The following is an 18,758-nucleotide window of genomic DNA, read 5'->3' as shown; positions in this document are numbered from 1 at the left end:
AAAAAAAAATTCATGTGTAAGTTAACACTAGCTTGTGGTTTTATGCGACTTCAGTTGATAACCAATATTACAAACCAAGTATTTCACTGGCAATATTAAATTTCTATGTACACAAATATGTGTTATACTCATGTAAATGCTATTGGAACAGAGTAAGTGAAGATTTTGAAGATATCCAACCCATTAAAAAAAAAGTGTACAAGACTGGAACAATGCACCTAAATGGCACCTTGGGAGGGCTCTCCGAGTTGAAGGCAAAACCCAAAGTGTTATGTTGGCACACAATGGATTTTCTAGCAATTTGTTCCAACACGGCCCCTTCCATCCTCTGAAAAGCTAAGCACGAAGATCACAAGAATCCCAAAGCAGGACTCAATGACGCGTGCAGAACTGCAGTCAGAAATAGAACTGGGTGATAACTGGTTTTCAATATCGCGATATATCACCAGCTAAACCAATATATCACAGTATGTGAAATAAGGAACTACGCAGAGGTGAACAGGACAATGTCCTGGCAACTGCTACTACTTAGGGGCTAAAACTGATAAATGATATTATCAATCACCTCATGGTCACTTTCAGGAGCAGGCAAGCCAAAATGCATCCTAACAGGACTTTTGGTTTTGGGCTTGGCTACCAGAGAGTGGCAGCAGTAACAGCATTGGCCTGTGAGGCCTCACAGTGGTGACAGGATTTGGCAGCAGAAATGGCAGTGGCCTACAAGTCCTCGCGGTGGAGACCCGGGGGGGGGGGGGAGCCTTGCGGCAGTAACAGGTGACAGCAGTAGCAGCATCCTGCGAGGCCTTGCGGCGGCAACATAATATTGCAATATTCTGGCAATGGTGATGGCAATAGTAGTGGTAGCCTGCGAGGCCTCGTAGCCACACAAACAATGGGGCCTGCGAGGCCTCGCCACAGTGGCAAGAAGTGGTGGCAGCCTGCAAGTCCTCCTGAGGGTAGTGAGAGGAAGTGGCGGAAGCTGGCAGCCTGCCTCAGTGAGGCCTTGTGGGCCACCTCTGCTTCTGCCACTGTCTCCTGCCACCACTGCAAGGCCTCACAAGCCACTGTCACTGCCACCGCTATGACAAGACCTTGCAGGCCATTGCCGCTTTTGCCACTACCACAAGGCCTTGCAAGCCACTACTGTCCCCACTACAAGACCTCACAGGCTGCTGTTGCCTACTGCTGTGGCGAGGCTTCGCAGGCTGCTGATTATTGTGCCACTGCTGCCACGCTGCTTCTGCTCCTTCCCCGCTGTTGTTGATTTTGCCACCTCCTGGCTGCTGCCACTTTTGCCACCTAGGAGGCCTGCTGGCAATCTGGCAGTTCCAGATTATTTGTATTCACTATACCTCATTGATGTACTTTGGATTGTCCTACATGCCACCATTAGGTAGCAAAGCCCCAAACCAAAAGTCCTATTGGGATTAATTTTGGCTTGCCTGCTGATGAAACTGACTTTGTGGTGATTGATAATACTGTCATTTATCCGTTTTAGACCTCTTAAGTAGTAGCAGTTGCCTGGACATTGTCCTGTTCACCTCTGTATAATTCAATCCTTATTTCAGACATTGTGGTATACTGCAACCTTTAGCTGGTGAGTTATCGTGATGGTGAAAACCAGGTATCACTTAGCCCTTACACACATTATGCTTTGCGATATATTGCCTGCTCAAATATTATGAAACAATTATCACGATGTGAGCATCAAATTGGTTTTGGACCATATATTGATATATCGTCCAGCCCTAGTCAGAAAGCAAAATTGCTAAGCCATCGCATTGTAAGTGGAAGCATTTCCACTCACTCAGAAGACTCTTTTGATCTCAGCCAAAAAGCTTGTGTCGTTTCAGAGCTGCTCTTCTACTTTGTCTGTGGAGTCTTAAAAAGACTTGTGTTTTAAAAGTTTGACTAACAGAGAATCAAATAATAGACACTCATCAAAAAGCATTTTAAAGAGGTTGTTTCATTAAATTTTTAAGTAGGATTCTGACACGAGATGGTCAAAACCATTGCTCTGAAACAGAACCACACGCACAACATATAAGAGCACAGTTCTGCACTTTAGTTGTTAACGCCCAAGAACAAACTGGAAAAGAAATTTATATTTTATTGCAATCCAGCTCAATGAAGTAGCACATTGTATTAAGGACATAAATCACTTTTACAATGGCTTTCCCCCCCCAACAGTTTTACTATTTGGTGCCGTAGGATCAAGTACCAAACAGGAGTTTTGTTTTGTTTTGTTTTCCTCGGGGGAAAGAAGATGGATACAAGAAAAGAGCAGGTGGGATTCACACCACCTTCTGCCCACATAGAATGACATGCACACACTGGGTGAATATGATCACCAGCACATTACCATTTTATTAAAAGAAACTTTCACTTCTTCAGATGTGCGTTAACATCTGCAGCTGATTTCCTGGGATCAGAGAGAGGATAATATCCTAGAGGGAAGCCATATATAATATAAAAACTGCAAACTAAACAAAGCAATGACTTGAGGAGAGTTCAGGCTTTGTAGTCAGAGTCAGGATTATGGCACGGCTATTCAGGTGGATTCTCATTAAAATCGTTTTCGCTTGATGATTTCTGGTTTCCAGCTGACAGGATGAGTTTCTTCAGTCTAGAAGTATTTTTAAAAGAAAAAGAAAAGAAAAAAACACATATTGGAATTCCAGCTTGTGTTAAAGTCAGAATGTTTAATAAGATCAGCGTCATTGAATTTTACTATGAAATCACACTCTTGATGAACTAAGTTTATTGATCCAGCTGAAGTTAAGAGAACAATATAAAAATATTGCCATCAACAGGAGGGGGAAAGTTATCAGTTTTGGTCCAATATACATAAGCATATCAATAAATGTTTATTATGGGTGGTATCCAGTGGCAGAGGAGGCAGCAGAACTGAAAACCACTGTGTGTTTCTTTCAACTTCTGCACACAAGCATTAGAATTTATCAATTAAAAGCCCTGGTAATATAAGCCACTAATCCCATTTCACAGCTGGAGTGTAATATAGATCAATGCATCAAATGTGTGGAGATGACGACACAAGTAGATTTGTTTACTGGATCTACTATAATTATTTAAGTGGCTCAAATGCACCATACAATCAAGATATGCAGTGACAAGCTTTTGTTTAAAAGTAGAAAATAAAGCAACAAAAAATATTTCAGTTTCCTTTGATCAAAGGTTCCCAATAAAAAATTCAAGAGTGATTTTCTCCCCTGTAAAACAAGCGTAGTTTGATGTACAGGGAAATAATAATGGACAGAAGGCTGCTGCCACGATAGTCTTAAGTTGGAGCAAGTAATGCAGCAGAACTCTGTACAACAGATAATAGGCTGCAAACCTACACACATGTAACAAGAATTCAGTGGGACTTTTTTCTATGCATAGGATTGTGCTCTAAGTGTCGCAGATAATCAGTGTGGCTAAGGAAATACTTGTCTGCTTTTAAAATGCAGCAGCCATACGTCCTTTTGTAATCTTGTGAAACTAGTATCAAGCATTTTCTGCTCTGAATAAATGCATAGTACTTTCTTCTTTTTAACAAATTTTAAAAATCTACCCTGTTCAGGCTGAAAATGGAATTAGAAATCATTTTATTCCATTCTTGTTAGAAAGTTACAGGCAAGCAACCTAACTGCCCTCTATTTGTAGTGACTGCTTTTTTATTACATTTTCCCATCCCATGAGATGCGTTTGCTGCTGAAGTAGGCCGGCTGCCCGAGCTAATGTGTAATCACTCTAGCAGTAAGCAGCGTTTAGGGATAATGCTTCCAGAATTTCTGTCCTAAGAGTATCTTAAACCCTAGTTTTATATATAAAATATGTGGTGAAAAAGAATATGATTCTCCATACCGCAGTATCATCTTCTCTGTAGACTTTAATGGTTTTATCAGCTTCAGCAGTAAGCAGCCTACTTTCAGACTGATCAAATGCACATGCAAATATTCCAGATTCGCTGTCCAATGATCCAGGCTGTACAGCCGCATGTACTCTCTGGAAGTTATACCCAGTTCTCCAGTCCCAAAGATGCATCGTACCATTGTCAGCTGAAAAACAAAATCAGTGTTACACATGCTTTACAATTCAATATACAGCCCAAATTCATTTTAATGTTTTTATTATAACCCCCCGCCCCCACTTACTATGTAATCGCAACAGCACTATCAGCACAATCCTATACACATTTACTCAGAAGCAAACCCCACTGAGTTCAATGGAGCTTATTCTCCCAGGAAAGATTCATAGAATTGCAGCATATCAGTTCATCAATTAGTTAAACTTGTGTTGGTTTGCAAGTAGTTCTGAAGCAAGTATACTGTGCTTTCAGATGACGCATGCACATGTCATAGCTGGCATCAGTTTAGAAGAAGCATTTCGTCTTATGTAAGATAAATGGGGGATGTTGCTTAAGATTGTGCTTGCCATCTGCAGTCTATAATAAAACACAGGTGCCACCATGTCAGATAAAGTTGGGATTTGGAACAAGAATTCTTCCAATTACCACCCTCAACATACTTGGACCAAGTTCATTTATGGCTCTAAACCAGGCATCCCCAACCTTCGGCCCTCCAGATGTTTTGGACTACAATTCCCATCATCCCTGACCACTAGTCCTGTTAGCTAGGGATCATGGGAGTTGTAGGCCAAAACATATGGAGGACCGAAGGTTGGGGGTGCCTGCTCTAAACCAAAGCTTTCCAAACTAATTTTCTTGGTGACACATTTTTTAGACATGCATCATTTCACGACACAGTAATTCAGTTTTACTAGCAAACCAGTGGTTTAACTAACCCCTTTCTAGCCCCGAGAGAAGCAGGGAACATTCGTGCGACGCCAACACACTAATGTGTCGAAATACAATTTGGAAAGCTTTGCTCTAATTGTTAAAAACCGTATTTTGAATAGTCTGGGACCCAAAGCTCTTTCAATGCTAGTGCTATACATTTGTGGAGTCAATCAAAATGGACTGGTGACCTCTGAGCTATTCAGTGTTTCAGAACTGTCTGCATAAGTCAGCCCTGCAGACAGCATGTTACCGTAAATAATATGGGGAAAAAAGAATTGTTCCTGTTCAAGCTACTTCTAAAATTCTCATTTACCTCCAGAAACCAGAACTCCATCTGAATTCACAGCTAGTGTATTGATAATAGCACTATGACCAGAAAGATTCTGGATAAAGTTTCCATCAGGGAATTTCCACTGTTTGATGTTATCCGGAGACCCAGATGCAAACGTGTACCTGTAACAAGGTGTATCTTAGCAAGTATTGGAAGTTCAGTTAACCAAAGACTACTATATCTGATTAACAATTTAATTTACCACTTTCTTCAATAATATACATTGTTGCAGTTGTTGTAGTTATAATATAATATTATTATATGTATTATATTACATTAACAGGACAGGAAAAAACCTGAAAAAAATCTTACTGTCTTGGGTGCAGTACTACTGCTCTTACTGATTTCTTGTGATTGGTTAAAGTGACCCGTGTTTTTCCTCCCACTAAGTCCCAGAGTCGTATAGTGGTATCATGACTTCCTGTAAATACAAAATAATAACAACAATAGATTGTAGAAAGGCATGTGGATAGGATAAGTATCTGAACTGCCTGTTTGTTAAAGAATCACATGCTCCAATTTTGTTATACTTCCAAGTTTCACAATTACAACTCTACTTCTGAGAATCCCTGCAGAGAAGGCATCATCAAATGCATCAATGTTACCTTAAATTGCATTTCAATGTCTTGGGGGAGACTTAGGATTATCCAATAGCCAAACTTTCAAAGTGCCAAGGAACTTCTTTTCTGAAAAGGCTTTCTATCTGCTGAATACACAATTGTAAGTAAATAGATTCCTATTGGTTAGTGGATTACCACCAACACATTGTAAAAACTCCCACTGCTAGTTTCCAGTTGAAAATCAAGCAGCAAAATGGGCTACATATTCTACCATCTTCAATTCACAACATCACTGCAAATCAGCTGTTTTCTGGTTCTCAATATGTTTCCAAAGGGATTCTGGGAATTGGAACGGCAGTTTTCCTCCCCTATACTCCAGCTGACTGTAACAGTGAATTGCTGGATATGCTGTATGCATTTGGTAAACAACTTCTACCATACCTGTGATGATCTGTGGTTCTGCCGCTTGACACTTCACTGTCGCCACAGCATTTGTGTGTCCTGCCAATGTATGCACGCTCGCTTTTGTCCTCACATCCCAAATCTAGGGAGGTTAGAAGCAAATTAGAACCGATAAATACACCATCTACCATCAAAAGCTGGTTTATAATCTTCTGTGGCCAAACCATTTAACGTGTATTCACTCTGTTTTGTATTGTTATGTGCATGCCAATGACAAAAGTATGTATCACTCAGGTCTCTCCTGATGTGGAAGGCCAACTCTTTCTCTGCTCACCTATTAGTTCCAGTATTACCTGTTAGCAGCCTGGCCTTTTATCATCAAACTTCCCTATCTTCTTGTGAACTTGAGCCCAGCATTTAAGAATTACTGCCCTAAATCATTTCATAATTTGTGTATTCCGCAGTGGCAGATACCACACTGAACTGTAGCCAAAGCAATAATTCTTAGGCCACAGGAAGCCTTCAAAAAATTTAACTCATACAAAGGTATCTGTTACAACCCACTCTAATGCCCCTGAAGATAATGAAACACATAAACTAGGATGGAAACTGAAGCTGTCGGCCAAGTATTAAATGTTCACTAAACAGGAGGCAGGCGGGAGGCATATATGCTTTGAAGAGCTGATTCACACATGCAACATTTTTCCTACATTGTGACATTATTTGTATTTTTTTTTAATTAGGAATAATACAGAAGAACATAGAATTGTATTTTCCTGTAGCAATACATTATTGACAAGCAGGTATGCACACATATATTCACAGCATATATCACATATGGTGGGATACCCCAATTTGCCTAAACAGAGACTATGTCCATGTAAGATACAGGGAATGCCATACATTCCTGCTCAAAGGCCAAGTTTCAGTCTTCATAGCATGATTTAGATCTGACCAAATCACATACCCTAAACCAGGCAGGGTAAGTAGAATTTGTACCTTTTGAAATGGAAGCCAAATTGGCAAGAGACAGGAAACCTATTTAAGCATTTTCTTACGTAAGAAGACACAGATCAAATACATCACAGATATATATGTTTTACTTACACGTGCAGTTGAATCTCTGCTACATGTTACAAGCACGTCTATTGTTGGATGCAAATCCAAGCCATACACAGCACTCAGGTGGCCATGGTAATGCCTAATAACCTACACATCAAACATATTTCAGTTAAAACTGGATGCTACATGAATAGGTAATCTTTAAATTACTAACAAAATTTCAGCTGCTGCCAATGTGCTTAGCTTACCTTATTATATTCAAGGTCCCAGCATTTCACCTGTTTATCTTCTCCACAAGAGAAAAGGTATGGACTTCGTCCACTCACTATTACACCCCGAACTGTACTAATATGCCCCGTCAAAGATAGTTTCAGTTTGCCGCTAGCAAGATCCCAGATCTGAAGCAAGAGAAACAAATGTTTTGATGATCTTGCAAAAGTTAAGACATCAAAGACTGTTCATTTAATGGAGTCCAACATCTCAAAGACCTAAGCAGCGTACAAAATTAGTCTCTAAACAGAATTATAAAGTCTGAAAGCTCAGTTTTTTATTTAATTCCAGTTCCGGCACACTCATGCAACTAAAATTCTAGGTAACAGAAAGAAAGATGGGTAATAAATTATGCTGGTCATGAAACGCTTAACAGCACCTAAAATAGCATCAATGGCAGCAGACAGTGATTTTTCAGTTCTTTGCTATCTCTTACCTTTATAGTTCGGTCAGCAGAGCCAGTAACAAACCACTGATTTCCTGGTTCTACTGCAATACATCTCACCCAACCTAAGTGTCCACTGATAACCTGCAATTGTTATAAAATGAGATGGATTGTTATAAAACAAGATGGATTGCGCGGGTGGCGAGGCTTCAGACTGGCTCACACCAATCAAAGCCCAGCTCTCATCGTCCACAGGGCAGGGAGAAGCCAGGAGGGAGGGAGGAGGTGTCGTCGCGGTGTGGGGGAAATGGCGCCTGGGGGGAAATGGCAAAAAAATGGCGCAGTCTGAACAATCACACCGATCCAAGTGGGGATTCCAAGACCGTCCCAGATCCAGAGGGCAATTGGGCCTGATCTGGCCCGCGGGCCTTAGTTTGCTGACCCATGCTCTAGACTGCACTGGAGCAGGAGTGGGTGTGCTTGAACCTAAGGTTTGAGCCTGCCAGTGCTTAGCAATCAATTTATCCTGAGATTCATCCTTGCAACTTATTTCCTACTTACTCTGTACAGCTTCCATGGGGGATGCCATTGTGGTTTTGGCATTGTCGGAGCCTTCTTTGCCATTAATGCAGAATTTTTGTTCCCACCAGCTTCCATCATAGCCTATAAAAGGAACAGACATTTTAAAACTACACTCAACAAATATCCCACCCCGCCCCAATAAGTTTCTAATATCCCTATATGGTTATGCAGTGTCATTCTGTCACAACCCTATTCCCGACAAAGTCACTGTTAAGAATCCAATATGGTAAATTTACTGCATCTCCATCAGAGGCTTTCAATTAACGGGACTTACCAGAGTCAAACCTGGAGGCTGTGAGCGCTCAGGAATTCCAGCATGTCTGTATATATCACCAACACTAGAAGCAGTTCGATTTGATTCCATTCTGGAAAGGCAGGGAGAGTGGACATGAGGCAGAGAAAGTGAAGATACATTATCCTACAAAGTGTTAGCAGACGTTTGTTTTCAGTTGCTTCTTTTCAAGTAACTGACAAAATCTTGTGCATGTAAATGTAAAAAATACAAAAAGTGTCCTTAAAACAGTCCTGTAAGGTTGGTCAGCATTACTGCTTCCATACTGCAGATGAAGGGCTAAGGTTTTGAAGAGGCAGCCATTTAGGCTGCAAACCTAAGCACACTTAATAGGAAGTCCTTCTGAATTGAACGGGACTCACTTCTGAATGAACATGGTTAGTAAACTGCATGGTTAGTGGGTACAGGTGAAATCTGAACCAGGACTTCGTGGCTCACAGCTCAAATCCTTAAAACTAGCTTTTACCGGAAGGTCCCGCAAAGACTTCACTCAAAAATGGAAAAGAACTGAACATATGCCATTGTCTTCACATCACTCCCTAATCCAAAGCCCCCTTTTTCGTCTCATCTCCACAGAGAGGTAATCAGAACTAACAAAATGCTGATCAATTGTACAAGGAAAAGGCTCTCACAGTAATTCCAAACCATCTCATCAGACAACATTCAGTTCTTAAATTTCAGCAATATAGAAAAACAAATGAAGCTGCATCAATGAAAAAATCCAAAAGCTCAGTTTCAGATCGAACACATTATTCTATTTCCATTAATACAGATTTAAATAGCTGTTCTCTACATTGCATTTTCCATGCAAACTTCATCAGCTAAAATCATCAGTTAAAAACACAGAATAATTTTGCTTTTAACGGAATATAATTACTTGGACTGAGAAGGTGGCAACGCCACAGCTAATGACTGAGCTGCTGATTCACTAGGCATCCTCTGAATTTTAGTGTCTGCAGTCAAAGCCACTCCTTATAAAAGAGAAAATACACACAGTTAAGACAAATCTTAATTACTTTTTGTTACCAACTAAATCATGATCAATCTATTCTTGCTGACAAAAGCCAGCCCTCAAAACTTAGTCATTATTGATCATATGTATTTAATGCTAAAGATTTTAGTTGATTTAATTTTACTTGACTTTAACAGGGCTAAACTGGCTTTTAAAATTCAAAGAGTCCATTTTCTCTCTTTGGAACAGGTTGAAACTATAGTTCTCTATAATGCAGGTAAAAAAATATAACTCGTGATACTCTGGATACCTAAGTATACTGGACAACTTGTAATGCTCATTTGGACACTTTAGATACTTTAACAACTTAAGCTCCAATGTGTGGGTGGGTGGATGAGTGTGGGTGTATATGTGTGTGTATATAATTTAAGTTTAAATTATGAAATTCTTAGGTTCAAAGTGTTCCATGAGAGAAATACTCCGTTAATTTTCACTAAACAGCAGCACAGCTAGATATGTTAAGGCCCAGAAACGCCCTTCCCCCCCCAACAGAAAAAATGGGGGGAACACCTCTCCCAATTTTCCAGGACCATCATATCTCTTAGCCAATATCCAAAGATTTAATAACCAAATGTTTAAGAACAAATGCATCTCCTTCATTTCAAGTAGTGATGGAATAATGAAAGATACTTAAACATTTCAAAATTTGCCTAGTGCACTTCCACTATAACATGTAAGAACTCATTAGGTAGATGCAAACCACACTTCAGTAAACATTACTTGTGTAACTTGCATGTATAAGTCGCATCCAATTATTTTTGGTATTGTATCCTCTAGCTTCATTAAGAGACAGTGACTATCAAGCATTGTATCATTAGTGGCATCTTCCTGGGGAAAATATATATACTAAAATTGCACTCAATTTCACCCATATAGTTTGTTCAAAATCTTACCAGGTCCAGGGGGATATGGATGTGTCCCTGTTATCAAATATTCATCATCATCACCTAAAGAGAAAGAGATTTGTTGATTATTACTTTAATAAATATTATAGTAAACAGATAATTACTTAAATTCCTAAACACACCTTTGTACAATTTTCATTATAATTTGCACATAACAAGAACTGCTGGTACTGTCTACCTTGTAAGCACATGCATTATGTGCTGCTTATACACTTAACAAGAAACTTAGGAATTCACATTTTTCCACTCATTCTTCTGGCACAGTAGCATTTATTTCCATTTTTGTTTCTTTGAGTATTATTATTAAATGTCTTGCTTACTGTATCAATAAACCATTAATAAACACAGTCAGATATAAATATAATTAATAATAACATGTTCTGCACTAGCAAGCTATACTTAGGATAAAGATCACCAGCTGCTACATCATGGCAAGTCACAGATCAGGCCATGTGTCAATGCCACTGTCAGATACACAAAGACTTTCTATGTGAAAGAAGAAGAAAAACTTCAAAGTCTTCTGACGTGTTGTTCTATAAACATTTAATATGCACTTCCACATGCCACGTCTTTGTCAACCACATGTATGCTGCCTTGGGTCCATGAAAGAAGAAAAGGAAATAAAGATAAAAAAATAATAATCCAGGGTCCTCATTTGTGTAACCACATTGTAACTGAAAGTGCAGCAAAATTCTTTCACTGCAAGTGGGGCCCAAATGTCTATACTCAGGTTTATACGATTATAACTGTAGCCATACCTTGATTCTGAAGATACTGCTTATGTCCATAAGAATCAATCACACCATGGGGACCCTTCTCTCGAGCATTTTCTTTCAATACAGGCATGTGAAGCACAGAACCGTACTCTGTACGAAGTTTAACGGCCATCTTTACTTTGTGGCTGCATAAGAAAACACTTTAGTACATGTATATTTTTGATGCACTGTATTATCATAACAAACTCATGCTTTAAGTAAGATATGCAATTAGGAGTTCTGATAACAGTTCTGATGTTCTTGTGGAGTTATATTGGGATGCAGTATTCTAAGTATTTAGATAAATAGTCCAGCAAACAGGAATGTTACTGAATGTTACAATTTTCTAGATTTTACTACACCCTAGGTGTTCATAGGCCCTAGTTTATAAAGGAAAACCCTCTATTTAAAGGGCTGCCCAGTCAAAATCCAGGTTAAGGATCAATAATTCTAAAAACGGAGAGCTAGGCCCTCCCCCTTCAACAGTTAGGACCTGGACTACAGGCTGAACAGGCACACAGATCACCTGGTCACAGTTATTCCCACTATAGTGAGATTGTACTGTACTATAGTGAGATTAAGTACTGTATTGTACTTAATACAGCGCCATGCTTCTGAGACATAACTTCCCTTCCTCTTCTACCCTACCCCCTACAGCTTCCACACACTGCCCAGATGTGCTATAGAGGGTCCACAAAGCTCCAGAACAGGTTTTGGGGGTTCCAGGAGGCTGCAGAAGGGGGATAGTTCTGCTCCACCAATGACATCTGTTCCACTGCCAGGAGGACACAGTTCAGTTTCTAAGTTTGCATCTGTACACCTCTGCTGGCATACAGTATACAAATTTTAAGCAAATCTGCCCCTTCTGTTTTTGTTGTTGTTTTTTGACAACACATTTCTGACTATGCATATCCCACCAAATATTTTTTGATACTTCAGCATAAACTCAGTGGGTGATACAAACACAGGATTAGTTGGGTACATAGCCGAGTTTTAACTTCATCCTCCATCACTGTAAACACAATCCAATGTTGATTCTAAGCCCTCAAGAACTAGTTCATTTCAAAATGATACTGTGATACTATGGAATAGGGTTGCTGAGTAATGGATTAAGTTTTTAGACTGGTTTGTAGCTTCAAAAGCACCAATAGCTTACTGGCAATCCTCCTTACCTCCTATCATCCAATGATACTGGTTTTGCATTGTCAGCCACAAACATGTCATGAGTTCTTTTCAAAGATCGGAAAACAAGGGTATGCACAGAGTGCTTTTGTACTTCCTAAAGGGGAGAAAAGTTTCAGACACATCTTTAGTAAGACCTATTTCATTAAAAATGCTCAACAAACATTGACGAGCACTGACCCCCCCACCCCCACGTCTCTTCCTCAAGTCCTTTGCACATGTCAGATAACTCAAGGAAGGTTCTCATTTCTCCTGATCTCTAGAGTAGACAGAAATCTCATACCCTTCTATCTGATTCAAACATAAACACTATATGAGAAATCAGCCTTCTCTCTCCCAAGTCAGAAGAGGCAAATGGTGAGAGTCTTCATAACTTGCCAAGTTTGGGAGTAGACAGAAGAAAACACAAAATACTTCTTTCAGGTCTAAAGTTCAGCATGATGACATGAGACCTTTCCTTCCCCTAGAGCAGGGGTGGCCAACTCTCAAGAAACTGTGGTCTACTTTCAGAATTAAAAACTGGCAGTGATCTACCCCCGTTTTTGGGGGGTTCAGCTCAAAGTTTTTATGGGTTAAAAATATAGCTTTTGGGGGGGACTTCCGTTTTTTGGGGGGTTAAAGACAAGGGACAAAGGGGTAAAGTCATTCACAAAAAGATCGCTATGAATGAAAACAGCAACACAAAGAAAGCTCCGTCTTACCTTCCAGAGATCAAACAACAATGGAGGGTGGGGCGAGGGTGCAGGGCAGGAGTCAGTTTTAGCGACGCTAAGGAAAGGGGGCCAGAGATTGACCACGATCTAGCAAAACCTCGTGGGGATCATGATTGACCTGAGCATTGTATTTGTAGCATTAAAATTTCAATTGGACTATTTTGAGCATAATTGAGTTGGATACAATTCACTGTGTTTAACTATCTGCGGTAAGTATGTATGTACTTGATACATCTTTACTAAATAATAATGTTTACTAAATACTTTGTTTTGGTGAACTTCTTTGGTATGTGTTTTTAGCTGCTTGTTAAAATTGTTATGCAATTCTAGTTTTGTTTTAATTTACAGTATATAAAAGAAATGTGTCCTAGAAATAAGCAGAAGTACAATAGCTACTAAAATGTAAAATGTTTTTAAAAATAGTTTGCAGTAGTATGTGTACTTAGAAAAATATAATCCATAAATGTTACTTTCACTAGTATTGTGATGTTCTAATTGAGTCCAAGAAAAGGTATTAGACTAACAGTACTTATGCATACATGGCTAGCTTGACTTTATTTTGTTCTCCTTTAGAACAAGTGTAGCTCACTTTCCCCACCCCCATTCAAAAAGAAGGCAAAGTACCAAAAACAAATGAGAAAAGGGAGCATAGCTCTTGCCTCCATCCTAATAAGTACCTGTTTACTCTGCAACAGAATCTGCTAAGTGCTAAAAACTATGACTGAACTTTCCAAATGAAGTATTAAGTTAACTTTCTTCCTTTCCGGAGTGTCAAGATCAAAGACATTAGACTAATGCTTTGGTCAAAAGTCTGTTTTCCATCCTAGGGTGAACTGGGTGTAAATCCAAACATAAAAGCCCTGCACTTCCTTTCTGGCAAGTCACCTTTCATATACATTTAGAGGCCAGAGTTCCCCTAAATTTATTGTCATTGTAAAACTGGATAAAAAACAAACAGAGTGAGGACATTATTTACAGAACATTAAACATGATCCATTAGCTTTCTGCATGTCCAGTCAGAGAACTGTTTCTCATTTTTTGTTGGCTCCAATCAACTATTACTTGCTTGGTTGATCAGGCTAGCATGCTGTTAATACAGAGGCCACATTAAACTGCTTTTTACTATTATCCTACACTGGGAAGCCAATGTCAATTACATTGGTGATACTGGAATTTCCTACCTTGTTTATGTGACAAAGCAGCTATGACAAACAAATGATGAATAAAAGACCAAGGATCTGATGCATGCTCGAATGCAGTGGAAGTGGGGTGTACACATTTGTCCCAGTCAGTTACTCCTTAACAAAAGCACCTACTAAACCCATTTGCACCCAAAATGAAATGTGGATGCATGGAAGTATTTGGGTTCACACATGAAACCCCAATTACTATTAATAACAAAGCATGTTATTCAGTATCATGCAGTCATTACTTCAATAGCCGTTCACCATGTAGATGAAACTGTTTTGCTTCTGTACTCCATTACACCATAAATAATATCTCTGCCTCTTTTAAACATCATAACAGCAATTTTGCTAACCTGATTTTATTCTCCAGCTACGAAAATGGCCACTTGCATATACTTATCCTATCCTCCATTCTCTCTTGTCCCTTAACACTCATGTTCTGTTTGCAGAATTTGTGCTCCCCAAAGCTCTTGGCTGACCCATGTTGTTCGGAAATGACTCCCATTTTCTAACACACAAATAAATTGTGGATGTGGAGGCTGCATGTCTGTGAAATGTGTCATTCATATTCTTGCCACTTCGGTGAAAGGTACATGATGCTGTTTATCCTACAAGACTCTGTATTGGTTAGAATTTGTGCTTCAAGACAAACTTTCAAACTTTTCAGGGCCGCAAAATGAGATACCAAATCTGACATAATAGATAGCTGTCAGGTATACTGTCCCTCTGCCATCAAACCCAATTTGTGCAAGGCCCTGCACTACACCCACAGCCTTCTTGGGCTTTTGCACCCATGTAAAGTTAAGACCTCTGGCTGCACTGTTGCAAGATGGAGACTAGCGTTCCTGTATCAATGCAGGGCCACTTAGTTGGCATCCTAAGCCACGGTTTGGTTTCGCTCAACTTAACATGCGAATGAGATCAGACATTTTATGCATTATCTTTAGTACTTGGGAAAAAAGGGTCTGAAGCTGATGATGATCTGGGTAAATAGTAATTCACTTATCACACAAACTTCTTCCCCTGCTCTTCAGTGAATACTTTTGTCTGAGTGGTAGCAAAATTCAGAAAAGCTAAATACTCTAGAATTCTTTGTTCAGTTAATTCATCCACAAACATGGTTTATCATGGGATAATTAATTCACATGGGCCCCATACAAGCCTAACCCAGCATGTAATAGCAGCATCCCTCTACGTATGTGTACAGGCAAGATGGATACAGCAGTGTTCCTCTTCCTATTGCCTGACCTGTGTTTTCAGTCAAGTATTTGAGGAATAAAAAAAAGAACAGCACTTGGGCAGTATGTGTGCCTTACAGACAGCTTATTTTACAATAAAGTAGATCTGGGGATAATTGCAGCTTTTTTAAAGGATTATGAGCATGTAAGCACAGCACACCAATAAAGCTCAGACCAGGCACAAGGATTTCCCAACATTTCTGCACCTAGTTTTAAAAAGGAAATGCAGTTTTCCTGTCACTTTTCATGAGTAAGCAAACAAAAGTTCACCAAGTGTTATTTATTTTTGGGTGTAGAAAAACTTACACCTTTTTTTAAAAAAAAACCCTCACTATCCAAGGAAATGGAAAAACACTAACACTATGCATATAGCCTGTAATGTCAGCATTGCTTATTATGGATGTAACTCTCCGTGATCTCAGACCTTTCTGGTTTCCCAGTTCTGTCACCAAAGACGCTTTTTAGGTCCGTGACTGAATGGGAGGCCTTCTGCATTCAAGGTATACAAGTGAACAATTTTTTCTTCCTCAGAAGAGAGATATATATAAATAACTCTTCAGTCTTTATCACCAGATGAAGGTAAAGCAGCAGCAACCAAACATTCCTGCATCATTCCTAAATCCAGAACCACCTGAGAGCCCCTTTAGCTACCAACTATCACTGATGGATGTTCACTGGCATGTTCGAATGCCAGGAAGAGGGGCTAGTTCGTGTACTGATGGAATCCATGAGGTGTTATTTCTGAAGTGGAATTAAGTCTACACTCATATATATATATATATATATATATATATATATATATATATATATATATAATTTGATTTTTAAAAGGTATAAACATGTAACAAAAAACCATTCCAAATCCAAATCTTCCCCCCATCCCTTCCATGGGTCCCAATGATGATATTTACAACTGCGTATACTTGCCCAAATTTTTGTCCTTCTAAATTATCCATACTTTCTGTTACTTGACTAGTGTGATTGAAATTTTACCAATGTTTTAAGCTACTTACAGTGGTCTCGTGCATAAACTATAAACTTTCCCCATTCTTGTCGTCTCGATTTCTGAGCTTCCCAGTTAAATTTTTGCCATTTCGGCAAGTCAACGCTGATTCTTGATCTTTTCCATGACTACCTTCACGTTTCATGCTTACTATATGACTGCCTGTAAGACACCCTGAATGTGCGAAAACCCTCCTCCAAGCCAACATCGGGGAGGCTTTTGAACGCACCTCTCCAAGCTCCTCACTCTCGCCGACACACACAAGCGCCGGTTCGACCCGCACAGCCGGCGTTGGAGGAAGGCAGACCCCGTTCTACGCCCAAACCGAAGACAAGCAACTGCCTCATCCAGCTGATTTCAAAGGGTCTAATTTTCGCGCAGCTGAGCCCCCCCCCCAAAAAAAAAGCGGCGCGAAGGAGCGAGACGGCCCTCAACTCGTCGCGCCACGAGCCTCGGCAGTCCCACCCCTGCCCTCTTACCTCCACCATGGTGCCAGCCTCCTCAGTTACAACCACCTGGTCATTCAGCGAAAACCGCGGCAAAACCGACGCCGGACGCAGGCCCGTTAGCAAGAAGGCGCCACTTCCGGCGCTTTGCCTTCGCCGCGCCGGAACTGACGCGATGTTCCCTCTGCCGCGCCTGCGCGGGGCAGCGTTTAGGGCGGAACCTCTTCGATTCCACTCAGTGCCGGGCGCTCGCTTGATGGCGTCACCGGAGGGCTGCCCGCTCGAAACGGGAACCCCGCACGTAGCAAAGGGGGCTGAGGGCAGGAGATGAATTGATGGCTCAAGACAGTGTGGCGGCAGCCTCACGCCCTTGCCGTATGCCATATGCGCCTGGCTAGAGAGCGAGTCCCCGTGGGACTTCCAGGGAAGCGCGTGAGAAGGAAGCAATTCAAACCCCCGTGTTTCTATTTCTTTTCCCATTAGGCATTCTCATAGAAACACCTACGGGACGTCACGCCATCAAGTGATATTTATAATCAGGAGCTTGGAGGTTTGTGAACAAAAATGCTCTGAAACTGAAAGCCACAGAGCCATAGGACCATTGCGAACCTATTATTAATTAAATTCGTATATCGCCCTTTATCCATAGATTTCAGAGTGGTTCACAATATAAAAAGACAAAATGAAAAAGACAAAATACATAATAAAAACAAGAGTAACACACCCCTCCCACTCAAACACACGTTTTATCATTGTTATTTACTCATCTGAAACATTTTGGTATGATCCAGGAATCAATTCCGTTTAAGTAAGGCTGCAGAACATGCCAGGGTAAGGTATCAGATTGGATTTTCCTGTGCTACCTGACTAACTGAAGCTGCAGTCCTTTGGAATAATCCCTTTAAATTTAGTGGGAATAAGGCTGCTCTAATCCCATGTACATCAGTGATGCTGGATAGTTTTCCAAAGGTATTAAACTGTGGCAGTGTTGGGAAGTAACCAGGAAGAGCTGTGGTTCAGCAGTTGCCACATCCTTAGCATGCAAAAGGTACTCATTGGATGGACAGATAAAACCAGTGGAAAGCAGTTGCAGATGGAAAGTCAGTGCAGATGGTACTGACCCAGGTGGACCGATGGTTGGACCTGACATAACACAGCTTCCTGTGAATGCTATATAACTATCCCTGTGCTGAAACTACCATAATGCACTACAGCAGTTCAAATGCCACCTTTATTTATATCATGGGTGAGGAACCTTTTTCATACTGAGGGCTGCATTCACTTCTGGTATAGTAACATATTTTAATTTTCCCTGGGTCACTGCAGTATTTTATTGTGGATTTTTACTTATTTTTGCTGTTTTAAATCATTTTATTTGTTTCTACCTTTGTGTAGTAAATAAATTAAGTTCTGAGAGGTCGTACCTGTTAGCATTGCTGCTTGCTCTGCAGAAATGGTGGCAACTCTATTCTTGCTCACCAAGTTTTTTCTGACGCCGCTACTGAATAATGCTTAAAGCAAATTTGGGAAAATAAAAATGGGAATATTGTGCTCAAGGCAGCACCCATACCATCAAGATACACTGAATATAATGAATTGCAAAAGTGGCTGTGGAATATTTGTGTGTGTGTA

At 40.2% G+C, this 18,758-nt stretch overlaps 1 protein-coding gene across 1 annotated transcript; it reads right to left on the bottom strand.

Moving 5' to 3' along the window:
• Positions 1–2,090: 2,090 nt before the first annotated feature.
• Positions 2,091–17,307, bottom strand: PLRG1 (pleiotropic regulator 1). Its single transcript, XM_083755784.1, has 15 exons — positions 17,160–17,307; positions 12,530–12,636; positions 11,361–11,503; positions 10,591–10,644; positions 9,563–9,656; positions 8,668–8,758; positions 8,373–8,474; positions 7,863–7,955; positions 7,405–7,554; positions 7,202–7,303; positions 6,134–6,236; positions 5,445–5,553; positions 5,115–5,254; positions 3,868–4,061; positions 2,091–2,626 (listed from the first exon to the last, which is right to left on the bottom strand). Exons 1-15 carry the CDS (start codon positions 17,166–17,168, stop codon positions 2,567–2,569), a joined length of 1,551 nt encoding a protein of 516 aa, XP_083611910.1. The 5' UTR covers positions 17,169–17,307; the 3' UTR covers positions 2,091–2,566.
• Between the last annotated feature and the right edge of the window lie 1,451 nt (positions 17,308–18,758).

This window comes from Podarcis gaigeae, assembly GCF_964106915.1.
Source record: "Podarcis gaigeae genome assembly, chromosome: 9".
Classification (NCBI taxonomy): Eukaryota; Metazoa; Chordata; class Lepidosauria; order Squamata; family Lacertidae; genus Podarcis; species Podarcis gaigeae.
The sequence above is the reverse complement of the archived record's forward strand: the minus strand, read 5'-3'. Positions and strand labels throughout refer to the sequence as shown.

Bases quoted from the DNA above. Each gene is read 5' to 3' on its own strand.
- PLRG1 (XM_083755784.1), bottom strand. The intron at 9,657-10,590 runs GTAAGATTTTGA...CTCTTTTATAAG, and splicing joins TCCATATCCCCCTGGACCTG to GAGTGGCTTTGACTGCAGAC. The intron at 7,555-7,862 runs GTAAGAGATAGC...CTCTTGCTTCAG, and splicing joins CTGCTGACCGAACTATAAAG to ATCTGGGATCTTGCTAGCGG.